At 54.8% G+C, this 15,250-nt stretch overlaps 1 protein-coding gene across 1 annotated transcript; it reads right to left on the bottom strand.

Annotated features, from left to right (window-relative positions):
• Positions 1-12: 12 nt before the first annotated feature.
• On the bottom strand, positions 13-15,036 carry LOC135304823 (protein FAM163A-like). The gene is made up of 5 exons (XM_064427660.1): positions 14,859-15,036; positions 4,795-4,890; positions 4,416-4,438; positions 3,850-3,964; positions 13-3,046 (listed from the first exon to the last, which is right to left on the bottom strand). The coding sequence occupies exons 4-5, from the start codon at positions 3,940-3,942 to the stop codon at positions 2,642-2,644; spliced, it is 498 nt and encodes a 165-aa protein (XP_064283730.1). The 5' UTR covers positions 3,943-3,964; positions 4,416-4,438; positions 4,795-4,890; positions 14,859-15,036; the 3' UTR covers positions 13-2,641.
• Positions 15,037-15,250: the final 214 nt, after the last annotated feature.

Genomic DNA, 15,250 nt, shown 5'->3' on the forward strand with positions numbered 1-15,250 from the left:
TGGGGAGGAAAAATCCATGCACCAGTAGAGCTTCCAGGCAGCACTGGATAAAGCCCTTTTGGTGTTGCCTGCCAAAAGAACAGAAACCACTTCTGGTTTGTATTTCAAAGTCCTCATTTATTTCTGACATTGAATTTGGACCCATAGCTGAGCAACAAAGACAGAGAATAGTAACAGGAGGAATCTGAAGTGGAAAAAAACCTGGGATCCCTGCCCCTACCCCATCCTGTTCTTCCACCCGCTCCCAAACCCTCTAATTCTCAGCTGCATCCCCCACGTTTTCAGCCCTTCCAGACTCACCCATTTCCCTGTAGCCATTCCAGATCCAGGGCGTGTGTTGGCTGCAAGGCCAACCCTCATCTTGGCCATCTGGCTGCTCTGGAACTGCCTCCCCAGCCTTGGCGCCTCGTTAGCCCGCGACAGGTCACGCTTAATTTGCTTGTGATGAAGGTGACAATGGAGTGGCCTCCCTTCAACCACAAGGGTGACCCCCAGAAGTGTGTCACTCGTGGAGGTGGAAAGCCTTTCTGTGTGCCAAGAGGTAGAGTTGGATGCCGGGAGCCGCCGTGTCCGTGTGCTGGCTCTGTGCCTGCCGAGGGGATGGCATCACGGGGCCGTCTGGCAGAGGCCACGCTGGGACACATTAACCTCTCCTGGCTCCCAGCACAATGAGACCTAGCTGAGCAGATGCTCTAGTGGGAAAGAATGGGATTTATCAAGTTAGCCAAGATTTTCTTCCAGTTACAAACCATGTTTTCAGGGAGGAGCACTGGCTAGATGGGAGGCAGTAGGAGCCACAGACTGTTGACCAGTGGGTCCAGAGAGCTTTGCTGCTGGTAACTTTCATCTTCCCTCCTGCCTGCCCTTAATGTGAGAGGACATTAAAATCTGCTGTCACTATTTGGAGAATGGATAGAGACTCTAAAAGCAATGCAGCTAGACTGAGTCTCCAGATAATGGAAATGCAATGTCTTTTTGGGCTGGAGGTGGGGGAGATGGTGCATAACATTTGCTCAGAAGTGTGTGTGAAATGCAGGCTGGGGCAAGGTGTTTGGTTACAAGGACCATCACCATGTTTTGGGATGTTTTGGCTCCTTTCTTCAGATCAGAAGTGCCAAGGCATGGGCAGGTCCAATGTGTACATCAGCCTTTTGCCTGGTAACGTGGACATTTGAGGCTGGTGCAGTGTGCCTCTGTGCTGAGATCTACTTTTTCTGTGTGTGAGTGGGAAGGTCAAGTCCAAATCCTTCTGTGAGCAGTGGAATGATTTATAAATCACAACAGTGAAAATAAAATCCCACTGCTCACGTTTCTGAGCAGTCCTACCCTATATTGCAAAGGCACAGCAAGGGTTTTCTGCCATTGCCTCCAACAGCATCCGCAGGGATCACTGCTGTCCTGGTTCCTCCTCCCTGCTGTGAATGAGAAGTGCTCAGCAGAGCAGTCCTGCACTGGTTGCTATGGAAGTTCCTGGGAATGATGGAGATGTCCCTTTAGTGATTTTTCACCTAATTTGATTTATGGAGGAAGAAGAAACTTTCCCACATTCATTTTTGCAGAAAGGCAGAGTCACTGGCTGTCATTGCCGGCTGCAGTGCCTGTGAACCCACGTTCAGAACATGCTCAAGACACATTTGGGTCTTGTACCCTCTTCTTCCAAAAGCAAAAGCAGGGGCACACCAATCACCTGAACATCACTCTCCAGTGGGAGGGCCCTGCAAAGGAGATGTGAGCCAGTGGGCTCTGCTGTTGCTGTCAAAAGCAAAATCCATCCTAAAGCAAACCTTCCTCTGGCTGTCGGAGCTGTCAGGGTGGGGCTTTGAAAGCTGAAGGTGACCAAAACTGTGGTTATTTAGGAATTCAATTCTTCCCATAAGTAAAATCTTGCCATATTCATGGGTCCAAGTTAAAATTGTTCCTAAGAAAGCTTGTGAAGAGTAGAAGAGGTGGGGGCTTTGGCCACAGAAGGACTGGCCTGTGCCTGTTGGCGTGGGTGAGCACTTTTATGAGGAACTTTGCCTCCCCCATCAGTGACCTAAATTCATGTCCTGAACTTCTTCAGCACGTGCAAAGACCGAAGCAGGTGGGAGACAGTGCCCTTATCTTACACTTGAACAGAAAAGCTAACTGCTAGTGGCAACTGACGCAGTACGAGGGGAGCAGGATGACCTGGATCTTCCCTTCTTCACTTCCCCATGGCTGAGGAGCGCTGCCATGCCCTGCTGGGCACTGGGATTCACCGGGAATGGCAGCTGGCCCTGGATGATCAGCCCATTGCTCCGTGTGCCGGAGGCAGCGGGCATCACCTCGGCTGGCTGGGTGGGGACACCGAAGGCCTCGCTGGGCTCAGGGGGTAATGAAGTTAGGTTGTACTGTACATAGCCCTCGTTAGACAAGTCCCTTTGGGAGAGAGAGTAGATAATAATGACACTTATGATGGGTTCGGAGGTGGCCGGTTCAGCGCTGCCCTTTGAGGTCTCCCTCGCCTTCTGGCCTGTGAGGCTCGGCCGTGCTGGGCGCCTCAGCAGGACCGCGCTGGCCTCGGGCTGGGCGACGGGCTCCTCTCCTCAAAAACACGTGAAAAGCCCCTTCCCTGGAGCGGGTGCCAGCTGGGGACACCCTGTGCTAGTGGCGATGGTGACTACACCTCCGTGCTGATGGCCCGCGGGTTCGGGAAGCTGTCGCGGAGGAGGCCGTGGCGGCTCACCGTGTAGCTTTGCAGGGAGGCCATGTTGAGGGGCGGCCCCATCTCCTTGTAGCACGCGGGGCCGTAGGCGACCCTCTCGCCCCCGTTGCGCACCATGTCGGCAGTCCGGATGTAAAAGGGGGAGCCGTACGGGGAGCAGGTCGGGCAGTAGGTGTGAGCCCCGTGCTGGTTGAGCTCGCTGGGCGGCGGCGCGGGGCTGCCCTGCCCGTCCACCATGCGGGAGCTGCAGGCGTTGCACATGACGAGGTGTGAGTGTGTGGGCAGGTCGGGCTCTTCCTCCTCCTCCTCCTCTTCCTCCTCCTCTTCCTCATCGGAGTCATTTTTCTTGCAGCAGTAGTACTGCAGGAGAGGGAAGGGGTTGTGTGAGGGGAAGCGGAGCAGCCCTGCCACATCCCCACTCCCCTCATCCCGCTGCCACAGGAACCCTCCGGGGCCTCTCGCTGATCTGCTCCGTCATTCCTGCGTCCTGGGAAGCGGCAGAAGCCGGACAAAACCCGGACCCGAGCGTGCTGCAGGAGGCACCTGCTGGGGAACTCACCCTCATCCATCCCCCCGTGAGGTTTGCAAGGGGAAGGTATTTCATCCTGCCGGCTGAAAACTGCTCCAAGTGAGCGCTGTGCTTTTCATCACACGGGCATTGCTGCATGGCACAGACTTCACATTAACTTTTAAAGAGCAGGAGGTTGTAGCTAGCCGTTGTTGAAAGCCTCCTCGGTTAATTTACAAGGGGAAAAAAAAAAGTATATAAAAATCTCCATCTGGTATTGCAAACCCAGTCAAGCCTGCACCTCAATTAGCAAGTGCTGCAGAGCCTCAAAAGCCGCAGGGCAGTACCCTCCACACCTAGGGGAGGGAAGGACATAACTGCAGCACCTGGGGGGATAGGAGGTTTCAACTCCCTGCCATCCAGACCCTTCCTGCAGCAGCACCTTGGCCCAGGGAGCACAAAATCCTAAAATATCCCAAGCTGGAAGGATAGAGTCCAACTCCTGGCCCTGCACAGCACAGCCCAAAAATCACACCGTGTGCCTCAGAGCATTGTCCAAGCACTTCTTAAGCTCTGGGAGGCTTGGGGCTGTGACCACCGCCCTGGGGAGCCTGTTCCAGTGCAAGGTGGGGGTGACAAGGCAGAGGACACTCACCTGTAGCCTACAGTAGCAGAGCACAGCAATGATGCACAGTAGGATCACCGTTGCTAGGATTCCCCCGGTGATAACAACAGTTCCCGCTGTCATCCGACCGATTCTCCATCAAACTCTGGAAGGCAGGGACACAAAACTCACCTTCCCTGTCATTACATCATGGATGTGATCCCCACAAGCCGTCCCAAAATACTGCATCCTCATTCCCCTCTCCCCAGCTGGGAAAGCTTCATCCAATATTCTCCTCCTCCTCCTCTTAGTAAGAGGACACATGAGATGCAGCATCACATCTCCTCCCTGTTATTGCTGCTCTGGCTTGGGGTCTTTGTCAAACACCCCACAGCCCACTGGCAAAACCTCACCCTTACTGATCCAAAAGGGATGATTTCCACCCTCCTGGCAGTAAAGCCAGTTTCTGCTTCAAAATGCAGGAGCAATCCTGGACTTTTCACCAGGCAAAGCCAAAGGGGAGCCTCTGAACTCCACAACAGTCTGAGCCCTTGCACTTACAAGGCCAAGCAGCCCCCATGCCCATCCCCATGCCATGGCACCCAGGGGATACTCACGTTCAGTGACGGAGGCGTTGGACCTGGAAGAAGTGGAGGGAGAGGTTAGACATGGCCTGACAGCAGCCCTTGCACCTGCCTGCCTTTTCCCATTTCCCAAGAATTTGCCTTGATTTGGGATGTGAGGGAAGCCCTTCTTCACCCCCATGTTATTTTCTTTAATTTGAAGCAGGGTAAGAAGGCATTTCCCAAGCTGTACAGGAACAGGGTGCAGGCCTGGCTTAGTCAGCACTTGGCCTTTTCCACTTTCAAATTTATTACAAGGAAGGCGGATGCACCATCACTGATGTTTCAGGTGCCGCTGGGAAATGAAATCTCTCCTCCATCCCCTCTAGGACAGGCCCCAGCATCCCCCCCACCCCACCCCACTGACACTTACCCAGAAAAGGACAGGCAGGATGTCACAGTCACACTGGTCCCAGGCTGGACTGTGGGGACAGGCAGCACCACATGGCCACAGGGAGACTCAGCAGCCCTGGGAGGCAGAACAAGGAGAAAAACTCCACTGTCAGCTCATCCTCCTTCCCAAAGGGGCTGCCCAGTGTCCCCATCCCCACCAGTGCCACCTCTCTCACTGCAGTGGGGCTAAATAAATTGGTTTTTTTTTAGGGAGGCTGTTGGGACAGGTGGGTGCTGAAAAGGTGGATAAAGCAAGCTTCCAGGAAGGGGTGATGCCGTGCCCCAAATCTGCTGTTTCACCAAAGCTGGGGGCTTGTAGCAAGAAGTGGGTGCAGCCATCGCCCCGTCACCCCCAGCGATAGCAGCACAGCCACATTTCATTATTGGCCCCCGTGTCCCTCTGTGCCTCGTCCAGAGCAGGGATAATTGATAGGGCCCAAGTGCCAGCCCGTTGCAGCTGAGGAGATCTAATTACCCGCTCACCACGCGGCTCTAATTGACAGAGAGAGGTGGCAGCTTCCAGGAGAGACCTTCCCAACTCTGCCCTGGCCCCTCTCCGCTGCACGTCCCAGCAGGCACAGTGTGGAACCCTCCTGCCCAAAAATCACCCACCCTCCTCGCTCTGCTGTGGTGGTCTGCACATCCTGCCTGCCACAAATTGATTTTCAGCTCATGGGAAGTTCCTGGAGGAAGGCAAAAGGCAGGCACGCATTGGATTTCCTCCTTGAGCCGCTCTCACACACAAAACAAAGGAAAAAAAAAACCCAAAGAAATCAATATGTCCATAACCCAGCTAATATTGCCATCCATCAGGAGACCCAGCACAGAGCTAATAATAGAGACCAACACACTCAGCTGCCGCTCCCTGTTACCAAACTGTACCCTGAACCACTGCCAGGAGTGTGAGGGGACACACAGGGAGCCTTTGGTGCAGTTGTCACCTCCCAGGTGCCTTCCTTAACAGGGAAAAGGTGACAGTGGGTGGCTGAAAATGGCAAATGCTGACCTTTGATGACCCCGAGACAGACACACTGCAAGCTGGGCGGTGATGGATGATGCAGGCAGCTGTTCACATCCAGAAAACTTCATTTCATGGGAGCTGTGATTTGATTTAGAGCTCAGAGAGCAGCATCCAATTAGCCTGAGGATTGGAGTGAGCAGGCAGCCCTGGAGAATGACCCTGGGTAAGGAGGGACTAGCCTTGGGGATCCTTTGGTCACCTCTGAGACCTGAGTGTCTCAGGATGGCTGCACTTCCTCGTGCCCCATCTCTGGTCCCATTTCTGGGAATGCTGGGGTCAGCATTTCACTAGCCCCTCTCAGAAACTGAGCTCTTCCTTATTAACATAATGAATGTTAAACAAAGGCAAAAATGAAAATGAAGCACAAGAGAAGCACTGCCTTTCCTCTTCTCTTTGGAGGGGGTATTTTTCAAGAGGAGGAAGTTCCTACCCTTCTCCCTTTCCCCACCAGCAGCCCAGAAGTTCATTTCCCACCACATTTGTGACTATAAAATAGCTTTCTCTAGCCCACAGTTCTCTCCTGCATGGATGAAGAAGGGAATGTGACACCTCCCAGGGAAGAAGCAAGAGCCACAGTCTCAGGAGTAAGTGGGGTTTTGGGAATTACAAATTAAGTATGTCCAGAAAGGGGCAGGACAAGTACAGCAGCCTTTTCATGTTTTTGCCACCAGGAACCAGCCCATACCCCTTTTCCATCCACCCTTCCCAAGCACATCCCAGGAGCATTTTGGGCTCCACTGGCTCAGCTCCACTCCTCCATCCCAACAAAAGGCCATACATTTTATGGATCCTGTAAATCCTAGGCTGCACTGTGAGCTGAGCAGGATAGGACACGGAGGAGCAGGATAGGACAGAGGGGATGCACAAATCCAATTCCCCGAGGCACGGTCCCATTTATCCTTCTGGCTTAAAAAGGGAGTCGAGAGTTGTTTAAATATTTAAATATCCCAGGTCGAGCAGATGCCTTGGCACTCGCTGCTCAGCCGCTCCCGGGTGCCTGGGGACAGGCACGGGGACCCTGTGGCACACGAATCATCTGAATAAAAGCAGGATTTCTACGAGCAGGGCTGCGTTGCCGTGCTGCCTGCCCTCCGGGGAGTGACCGGAGCGCTGTCACTCTGTCCCCGGGGCTGGGCGGAGGGCGGCTCCGCGGCTCTACCCAACTCCTCTCCGAGCCGCTGGCTGCAGAGACACATTTTCTTTAATTGATGGTGCCTCACGGCTCAAAGTTAGGGCCTGAAAAGTGACTCTGGGGAGGAGGGGCATCTCAGGCTTCTGTATTTATTCTCCTTCATTAACGTCCATAGCAGATTTGCAGGGTTTGCAAGTCCATGGCGAGGTTTTTGGCAGCCAGCAGCACTCCCAGCCCAGCTGAGACACTGCCATCCTTACCCTGGGTGTTCCTGCAGCCTCTCCTCATCCCTGGTGGGAGTCAAGCACTCCCACCAGAGCTCGGCAGCAGGTTCAGGCTGGGGCAGGGCACAGTTTTACACCAGGAGCATCATGCCAAACCTTGCCACAAGTCCTGCCCCAACCCAAGCTCTGCTCTCCTGGTTTTGCTCTGCAGCTCACGGGATAATTCAATGAAATGTCTGCCTGGTAAATTAGCCCGGCCGCTGCCTCACCAGAGGCCTAATTGGAAAAAACCAGCATTTTCAAAACAGATTATGGCAGCAGGCAACAGGGCAGCTCCCAGGCAGCTGCGACCTGCCCCACACGGACCCAGCCCAGCGAGATGCAGGGGGATCAACCCTCTGCTGCAAACCCCCAGCCACGGGGCAGGGTGGGTGCTCAGGCAAGGCTGGGCTCCCCCAGACTCCCTGCACCTCAGCTGCTCTGTACTGCAAAGCATGAGGGGACAAGCCAAGCCATGGGGGAGCAGAGCCAAGGAGACCCCACCACACAAACGAGCTGAGCCAAAGGAAGTTTTACCCAGAGCAATGGCAATGTGGTGGGATGCAGCTGGCAGCCCCCAGGAGCCTCCCTCTGGTCCCAGTGCTCGCCCCCAGCCCAGGTGGAAAACCCTTGGGTCATGTGAAGCCCAATCAGCTGAACCTGCTGCTGGTTCTGCTGGAGTTATACTGGAGTCTGGACTGGTCTGCAGACAGAAATCACAGCAGCAGTTGGGAAAACTTTTATTTCTGCCTGCTGCAGAGAACTCCAAATAAGGTTTTTCCCAGCAGAAAGGGTGTTTTGTGTGACCCATTTCTTGCCCGAGGCTTTTTCCTGCTGTGATGCCTTTGGTGCCTTGAGCCACGTGGGGTTTTCCCAGCAGTTTTCCTGCAGCCAACACCCTGCTCCCGGCTACCACAAGGGCAGCCAGGTTGCAGAGGTGACACTGTCCCCCAGCTGAGGCTCCAGTGACTCACAGTCAGTCATCAAAACCAAAAATTCTATGCCCTGCTGCAAGTCTGCCCTTGCTTTCCCTCCACCACTTGGACCAGCTCCCCAGGGCTCCCCACTGCCTCTTCCCAGCCCAGGGATAGAAAAACAAAATACCAAGGATGTGAAACCAGCTCTTTTCTGGCAAAAGCTTTGTGGAAAAGCAATATATTAATTTCAATGTTAAAAAAATCAAACACCTTCAATGGTGGAAGCTGCCAGGCAGACCCCAGCTCCTGGTGGGCATGAAGGGCTGCACTCCTGCTGTAACACCGTGCTCCTGACCCTCTGAGCCCAGGAGATCCCTTCTCCTGGCCATCAAACTCGACCAAAAACCACCTTCTTGCCCACCCAGGTTCACTGCCTCCCACACCACGTCTCATCCTGCCCTGTGGGAGCCCAGGAGAACTTCCCTGCCAACAGCAAAAGACCACAAAGGACCAAGCATCCCCCTCCGATCTCTGTCCAGGTGTGGCACATCCTGGGACCAGCTGGCACATCCACATTCCTCTGCCCGGGAGACCTCCCAGCACTCCTCAGACTTCGGGAGGAAGGGCAGCTTTGCAGGCTGGGACGTCTCAGGCACGGATTATCCTGGTATCTCGTTACTTGGGCATCTCATCTGCCCTTTATCTCCTTAAGAGACTATTCAGATCCCCTCTCGCCTGCTGAGTGGATTAACTGCAGCCGTGGACACGATGGAGGGACACAGAAGGGACTGTCACCCCACCCTATCCCCAAAAACACACAGACACCAAACCCGTGGGCTCAGCCAGGGCTACACCTGGACCGAGGCAAGTCTCTATACAATTCCAACCCCATTTGCAGCTCCTCCTCGCTGCAGGGCGGCTTAAAACCCAGCGTGCGAGAATGGCAGCTCCCTCCTCATCCTCCCACACGTCTCCTCCCCGCTGTGCTCGCTCAGCCGGCTCCCAGTCAGCCCAGGGAGCCAGGCTGGGTGGATGCAGTCCCGGGAAGGGCGGGGAGAAGCCCCGGACAGAGGGAAGGTGTCAGACATGGGCAGCCCAGAGCGGGATGCAGGATGGGAATATCCACACGGCTCATGTCCCGCCGCTGTGCCCAGGGCTCCTCCCGGGGCAGGTCCTGCCGAAAGCTCCGTGTGCTCCCAAAATAACAAAATAACCAGGGACAAAACCGGTGGCATGAAGCCAGGTCACACAGAGAAAGGCTTTTGAGATTATATCCTGCACGTCAGATCCCCACGGGCGCTCCGGAGCCAGCCAGCACCTGGCCAGCATCCCTGTCCCTGCCAGCAGCCACACAGCCCCTGAGGAGCGAGCCAGGGTGCTGGGTGTGTCCCAGGTGAGACTGACCCTGGCCAAAAAGCTGGAGAATTTTCCCACACACATGTGCTAAAGGCTTGGGACCTTGCCTGTGGCCACGGCTTGAGGAGAGCCAGAGCCCAGGCTGGATCCTGCTGCACTGTGGATCCCTGGAGGACACAGATCTGGAGAGCCAGGACACGGATCTTACTTGCACCCCGTGCTGTCCCTGTCACAATGGGTGCTTACAACACCCAGCAAAAGACACAGATCCTTGTGGGAGTGGAAAGGATCAGGAAAGGTTATTTGCTTCCACCCTGATTCCACCCTTGGTGCTTGCCCCTTGCACTGCTGGGGTATCCCATGACTTATTTAACCCTGTGGCAAGGCACCAACACAGCACAGCTATTCCCCAGCATCACAGCCAGCATTCTCAGCACTCTCCCCAGCAGTGTGATGGTGTCAGCCTCCCACCAAGGATGCTGAACTGTTCATTCCCAACCCTGGAAGGTCTCTCCAGCACTCTCATTGCTTCAAGATGAAACCTTCAACCTCGCACACCAGTGGGCTCTTCCCATCAGGGCAAGGACATGAAGACCTCAGGCAAAGCCCTCCATTCCCTGGGGGCTGCAAACACACTCTGTGGATACATGATCTTCTCCCTGGTTTGTCTTACTCCTCCCCCACAGGAAGGTGCATGCTCTGCTCTCCAGCAGGGATGATTCCATTCAGGGACAACAAATGCATCTTCATCCCGGGCACAGAGTGGAAGAGGAGCATCGATCCCAGAAGCATTGCTCAGAGATACCCCACAGAGCATCCCCAACAAGATCCAGCCAAGCAGAGCAGTGAGTTTCCCTCCAAAGACTATTTTTCATAAAGCCAGTTTCTCAGCAGCTTGCTGTGAAAAAACCCCCAGGACAACTTCTCCAAAGCACCACTTCATTGTCACCCTTCTTGCCCTGGACATTGATGACATTTCACCCTTGCCACCTCATTTCCACTATTCCCATGAAAACTCTTTCCCCAGTTTCCCAGTTCCCACATGGATCTGTCCTTGCTGCCCTATCCCAGTTCCTCCCAGCCTTGAAACAAAACCTTTCCATGTAGCAGCAGCAAGCTCTGCTCCCAAAAGCAAAGCCCAGGGGAAGAGCTCTGGATGAAGCTGGAGCCTCTGTAATCCCATCAGCTCCAGCCCCCCTGGCACGGCACACCGGGGCGGAGCCGTTGTGCCGCGGCGTCACCCAATTTACGTGTTTTGCAAAAATAAAACACAAAATAAATTCTCTGTCTCGCCCCCAGGGTTTAACCCGTGCCCTCCCACAGCCTGGGGACTGGTGGCTGAAACAGTGGGAGGTGTTGGAAGGGTGCTGCTCCTCAGGGGCACGCAGGGGATGTCCCTCTGTGTCCTGCCAGCATCTGCCCTCCTGCCTGCAAGTGTGCCAGCTAGACAGCCACTGTGGAGGGATTCAATTAGCAGAGACATCATTAGGGGTAATTGCACTGTTTACCAGTTAAGAAGAATGACAGGAGATGAGCCTTGTGTTTGCCCATAAGGTGAGAGGCCACCACCACCCCTCTTGGCTCAGGTCTTTAAATCCCATTTACATTACTGTTAGGAAAACTACATGGATGCCTGCTGGTGAATTACTGCACTTTCCCTTTCACATTTTGCTGCTTGCCTCACAATCATCTCCATCCAGCCATGGGGCCAGCTGAGATCTCTCCCAGCTGCCCACCATATCCAGGTAAGGGTTAAACAGGACATGGCCATGAGCATCTCTAACAAACGAGGTACATCTCTGCCCACTTCCAGCTGGCCAGGTGCCCTTTGGCACCAGGGAACAGACAACCCCCCAGGTCACAGCTCCTCCAACAAAAAACCCAACCCTAGGGCTGGTTATAGTCTAATCCTGCTCTCACAGTAGCTGCTAATCTGCATGGTGCTTGGGAAATGTCTTTTTTTCCAAGGGAAAGGGAGATGGAGGGTGCCAGCCCAGGGGAGGAAGGCACGGGGAAGGGCAGCCTCTTCCTCTGCATGATGCAAGACCTGCTGCTCCGACTGTCAGCATCCCCCCAGCATGTTTGCTTGGAGTAGAAACAGAGATTTATTTTAATGACTCATTAAAGCCTAATTGCATTCAGGCAGCAATACAGAGAGAGGAGCCTCCCACGTGCACCAGTACTACAGTCGGGAGGGCTCTCAGAGCCTCCCCGAAAGCACAAGGCAGACAGTCTGTCTCTTTTTGGGGCCAGACATCGGGGCCAGCTGCTGGCTCTGGAAGGGAGGCTTTGTGATCAGGATCCAAAAAACAACCCAGAAAACTCTCTGATCTTCTCTTCATTTGCCTCTGTCTGCCCAATGTGGCAGCTGCTACCAGCTGCTCATCCCTGAGCTCCAGGGAGGAGACGTGACTTGCCCAGAGCTTGGATGCCCATCTCCAGGGCCTCTGGGTGACCATCTTCTAGCTTTGGGAACAAAAATGTTTGTAACTTCCCCCAGGCTTCCAAGGAAGCACAGCAGGAGCAGGGTGGGATTTGCACAGGAGCCACTGCAGGTCACCCCGGCAGAGAGATGGACATGACAGAGGGATGAGCTGCTCCTCCCAACCTGAGGGCACCAGGATGAAAACCAGGCAGCCTGGAGGGGAGCCAGCCCAAACCCCACCACTGGCAACCCAGGGAATCTGACACTGCCCACAAGGAGCCCACGTACCTCATCCTTCCCAATGGCTCTGCAGACCCAGGGACAGCCACACCACCCATGGGAACAGGAGCTTACAGCCACTCTGTCCTCCAGAGATGCCCACCCTCAGGACACGTACTGGGAAGCCCCTCCTGTCCTTCTCACCAGAGTGAATCCACTGATATCAACCTGAGGGTCCTTTCCTCCTGGAAAGTTGCCCCATGCAGGGATGAGAAAGCCACGGGTCCCCTTTCCTGCTCTGCAGTTCAGACACCCCAGTACCCACAATGATGCTGACAGTGTGCTGTGGGAGGACAGCCCATCTGGAAACAGACACCCCGTGGGATGGACAGGGTCACCCAGCCACAGTTCTGCTTTCCAAGCCAGCAGGAATCCATCTCCCAGAGATGGCTCATCCATCAGGATCCTGGACCACAGCCCCATGGCTGCACACACCAGGGAAAGCTGGGGCACAGCTGGCTCTGGGGTCAAACACAGGGCACAGCATCTGACCCAAACCCCACTGTTTGTGGTAAATCCAAGTGGAGTCATTCCAGGATCAGGTCCAGCACTGACTTTTCCATAAAGCTGTGGGAAAAGCTCACCTGCAGTTGCTACTCACACTCCTTTCACCACCCACTGCACCCCAGGCAGAGCAAGGAGCCACAATGCAACTGGACACAGGCAGGTCACCCCTGCAGAGCTAAACCCTTTGCTGGATTTCAGACCTTTTTTCCCCTTCTTGTTGATTTATCACACAGCAGGGCTACAGACTCATCCATCACTCAGGGTGCTCCACCTCAGCAGCCCCATCAGGAAGGAGAGGGGCCAGCCGGGGTGGTCACACACACACTGCCACACACACCCAGTGAGGAGGAAAACCCAACGTGAAGTCTCTAAATGTCTCATGCAAATGAAGTGTGAAACTCGTTTTCAAGACAACAAAAGTAACAGAGCCACGATAAATATTTCATCCTGGTGGGAAGCAGCAACAGGGAAGGTTAGGAGGGCAGAGATGCCAGGAGGGATAGGGGGCAGCAGGGATGGGGGATCGAGGGGGAGAAGTTGGAGGCAGCCAGGGCAGGGAACAAAGGGAACACCACAGCCTGACCTTATTTCTGTTTGCCACTTGCCCTGAGGGCTATCAGATTTGAGGCATGACCACAAAGCAGCTCCCAGAAATAGGAGCATATCTCATGTTCCTGTTTGTGCCCATGGCTAAGCTGGGTGATCCTGCACCAGCTGGGAGCAGCTCAATGCTCCATCCTGACTCTTCCCAGCAGACACACACAGCTGCCAGCTCTCCTGTTGGTCCATGCACCCAAAATGCCCCATGCAAAATGGCTGGAGGATGCTCTGCATTTCTCCAGAGGAGGGTTTGCCAAGTGGAAAATCCTTCACACGTAATTTCCACCCTGCAAAGGGTCTTTTGGGCTGGAAGAGTGCAGGGCTGGGCTGTCTCTCCAAGGCAGGTCTCTGGAGCTGGCTGCCCTCAGGCCTGTGGCCAGGTTAAAATCCAGCATTTTGGAAAGAGATGGATGAGGATTTCACATCCCAGCAGAGATGGTGCTGGAATAGGAACTCACTGATATGATGTTCACCATCACATCCAGAATGGCAGCCTACTGATGCTCTACCCTCCTGGATTTTCAACAGGTGAAAAAGTCCTTCCTAGGAAAAGCCTTTTCACCCAACCCCTGGCTAGAACCCTTTGGATCCTGCAGGAACAAAGCTGAATGCCAACCAGCAGCCCCAGTACACACAGTATCCCTCAAACAGAATCACAGGGAATTCTGAGGCTTAGGGAAGCAAAAGGGGCAAAGCTGGGGAAGGGGAAAAAAAACAGCCCCGGAAACACAAGCCTCTGTTGGGGTGGAATATTCCACCATCCCTTAGAAAATCTCTCTGCTGGAGAGCCAATCAATAGTACACAAATGAAATACAGCTGAAAACACTAAATGTTTCCACATGCCCTTTTGGAGGGAATAAAATCCTCCAGGATAACCTTAAGAGAAAACAAAAGCCAGGCAAATAGCTCAAGCACAGGTCTCCTTTAATTACTGCAGCCCAATGAGAGATAAAACAGAGATCCTTCGGAATAAACAAAGGATTTGATTTCCTCCACTTCAGCAAAGGCAGCCACCATTTCTCTGGAGAGGTTTGGTGGTGAGCTTGGGGATTTGATGGGCTGACATGTCCTTGATGAATGGCAAAGCTTTGGGCCCCAGGAGAGGGAGCAGGAGGCTAAGCCCCTGGCTTGGGACTTCCAAAACTTCAAGAGGCTGCAAAGAAGTAGGTTTAGAGATGGGAAAACTGTCCTACCACCCATCAGAGCTGCCATCAGAGTTCACGGGGACTGAACAAACCCAGCACAGCGCTAAGTTGGACCACACAACCCTGAGAAAACGAGTCAGGATCTCGCAGTGCACCACATCCCCGGAGCTTTGCCCAGACGAAGCTGTGGCGCAGGGACCCGGGGCAGCCCCGGGATGCAGGGAGCGGGATGATGCTGGGAGCATCCCACCGAGCATCCCAGCCCGTCCTGCTCGGCGCCCCCCACCACTCGGGCTTCCCCCTTCCCATCGCAGCCCCAATCCCTGGCAGAGCCTTTCCGTGGCCCCGACGCCCCTGGAGAGCGGCGGGGCGGGGGATGCGGGGTGCCCGAGCCCTACCTGCGCGCCCGGGCCGGGCAGCGGCGGGTCCGGAGCGCGGCGGCGGCGGCGGCTGGGGCGGGGAGGGCCGGGACGGCGGGGGAGGGCCGGAGGAAGAGGAGGAGGGCAAGAGCAATAACAGCGGGAATAATAAATAATAGGAAGAAGAATAATCACCGGAGCGGCGGAGCGGGAGCGCCCAGGCGGGTCCGGCTCGGGGGAGGAGTTTGTGGGGCCAGAGCTGCCGCCCCCAGCGCCGCCCCCGGCCCCACGGCAGGGGAAAGAGGGGGGCACCCACTCAACACACACAAAGCCCAGTCCTATCCCGGGGAGCACACACTGACAGCACCCTCGAACTCTTGGTACCTCCAAAGCCAAGCCTTGCAGCACCCCAGTTGCTGTCAAACCTGCAA

The sequence above is a fragment of the Passer domesticus genome, chromosome 7, assembly GCF_036417665.1.
Source record: "Passer domesticus isolate bPasDom1 chromosome 7, bPasDom1.hap1, whole genome shotgun sequence".
Classification (NCBI taxonomy): Eukaryota; Metazoa; Chordata; class Aves; order Passeriformes; family Passeridae; genus Passer; species Passer domesticus.

Bases quoted from the DNA above. Each gene is read 5' to 3' on its own strand.
- LOC135304823 (XM_064427660.1), bottom strand. From the start codon at position 3,942: ATGACAGCGGGAACTGTTGTTATCACCGGGGGAATCCTAGCAACGGTG. The intron at 3,047-3,849 runs GTGAGTGTCCTC...CCTCTCCTGCAG, and splicing joins TCTGCTACTGTAGGCTACAG to TACTACTGCTGCAAGAAAAA.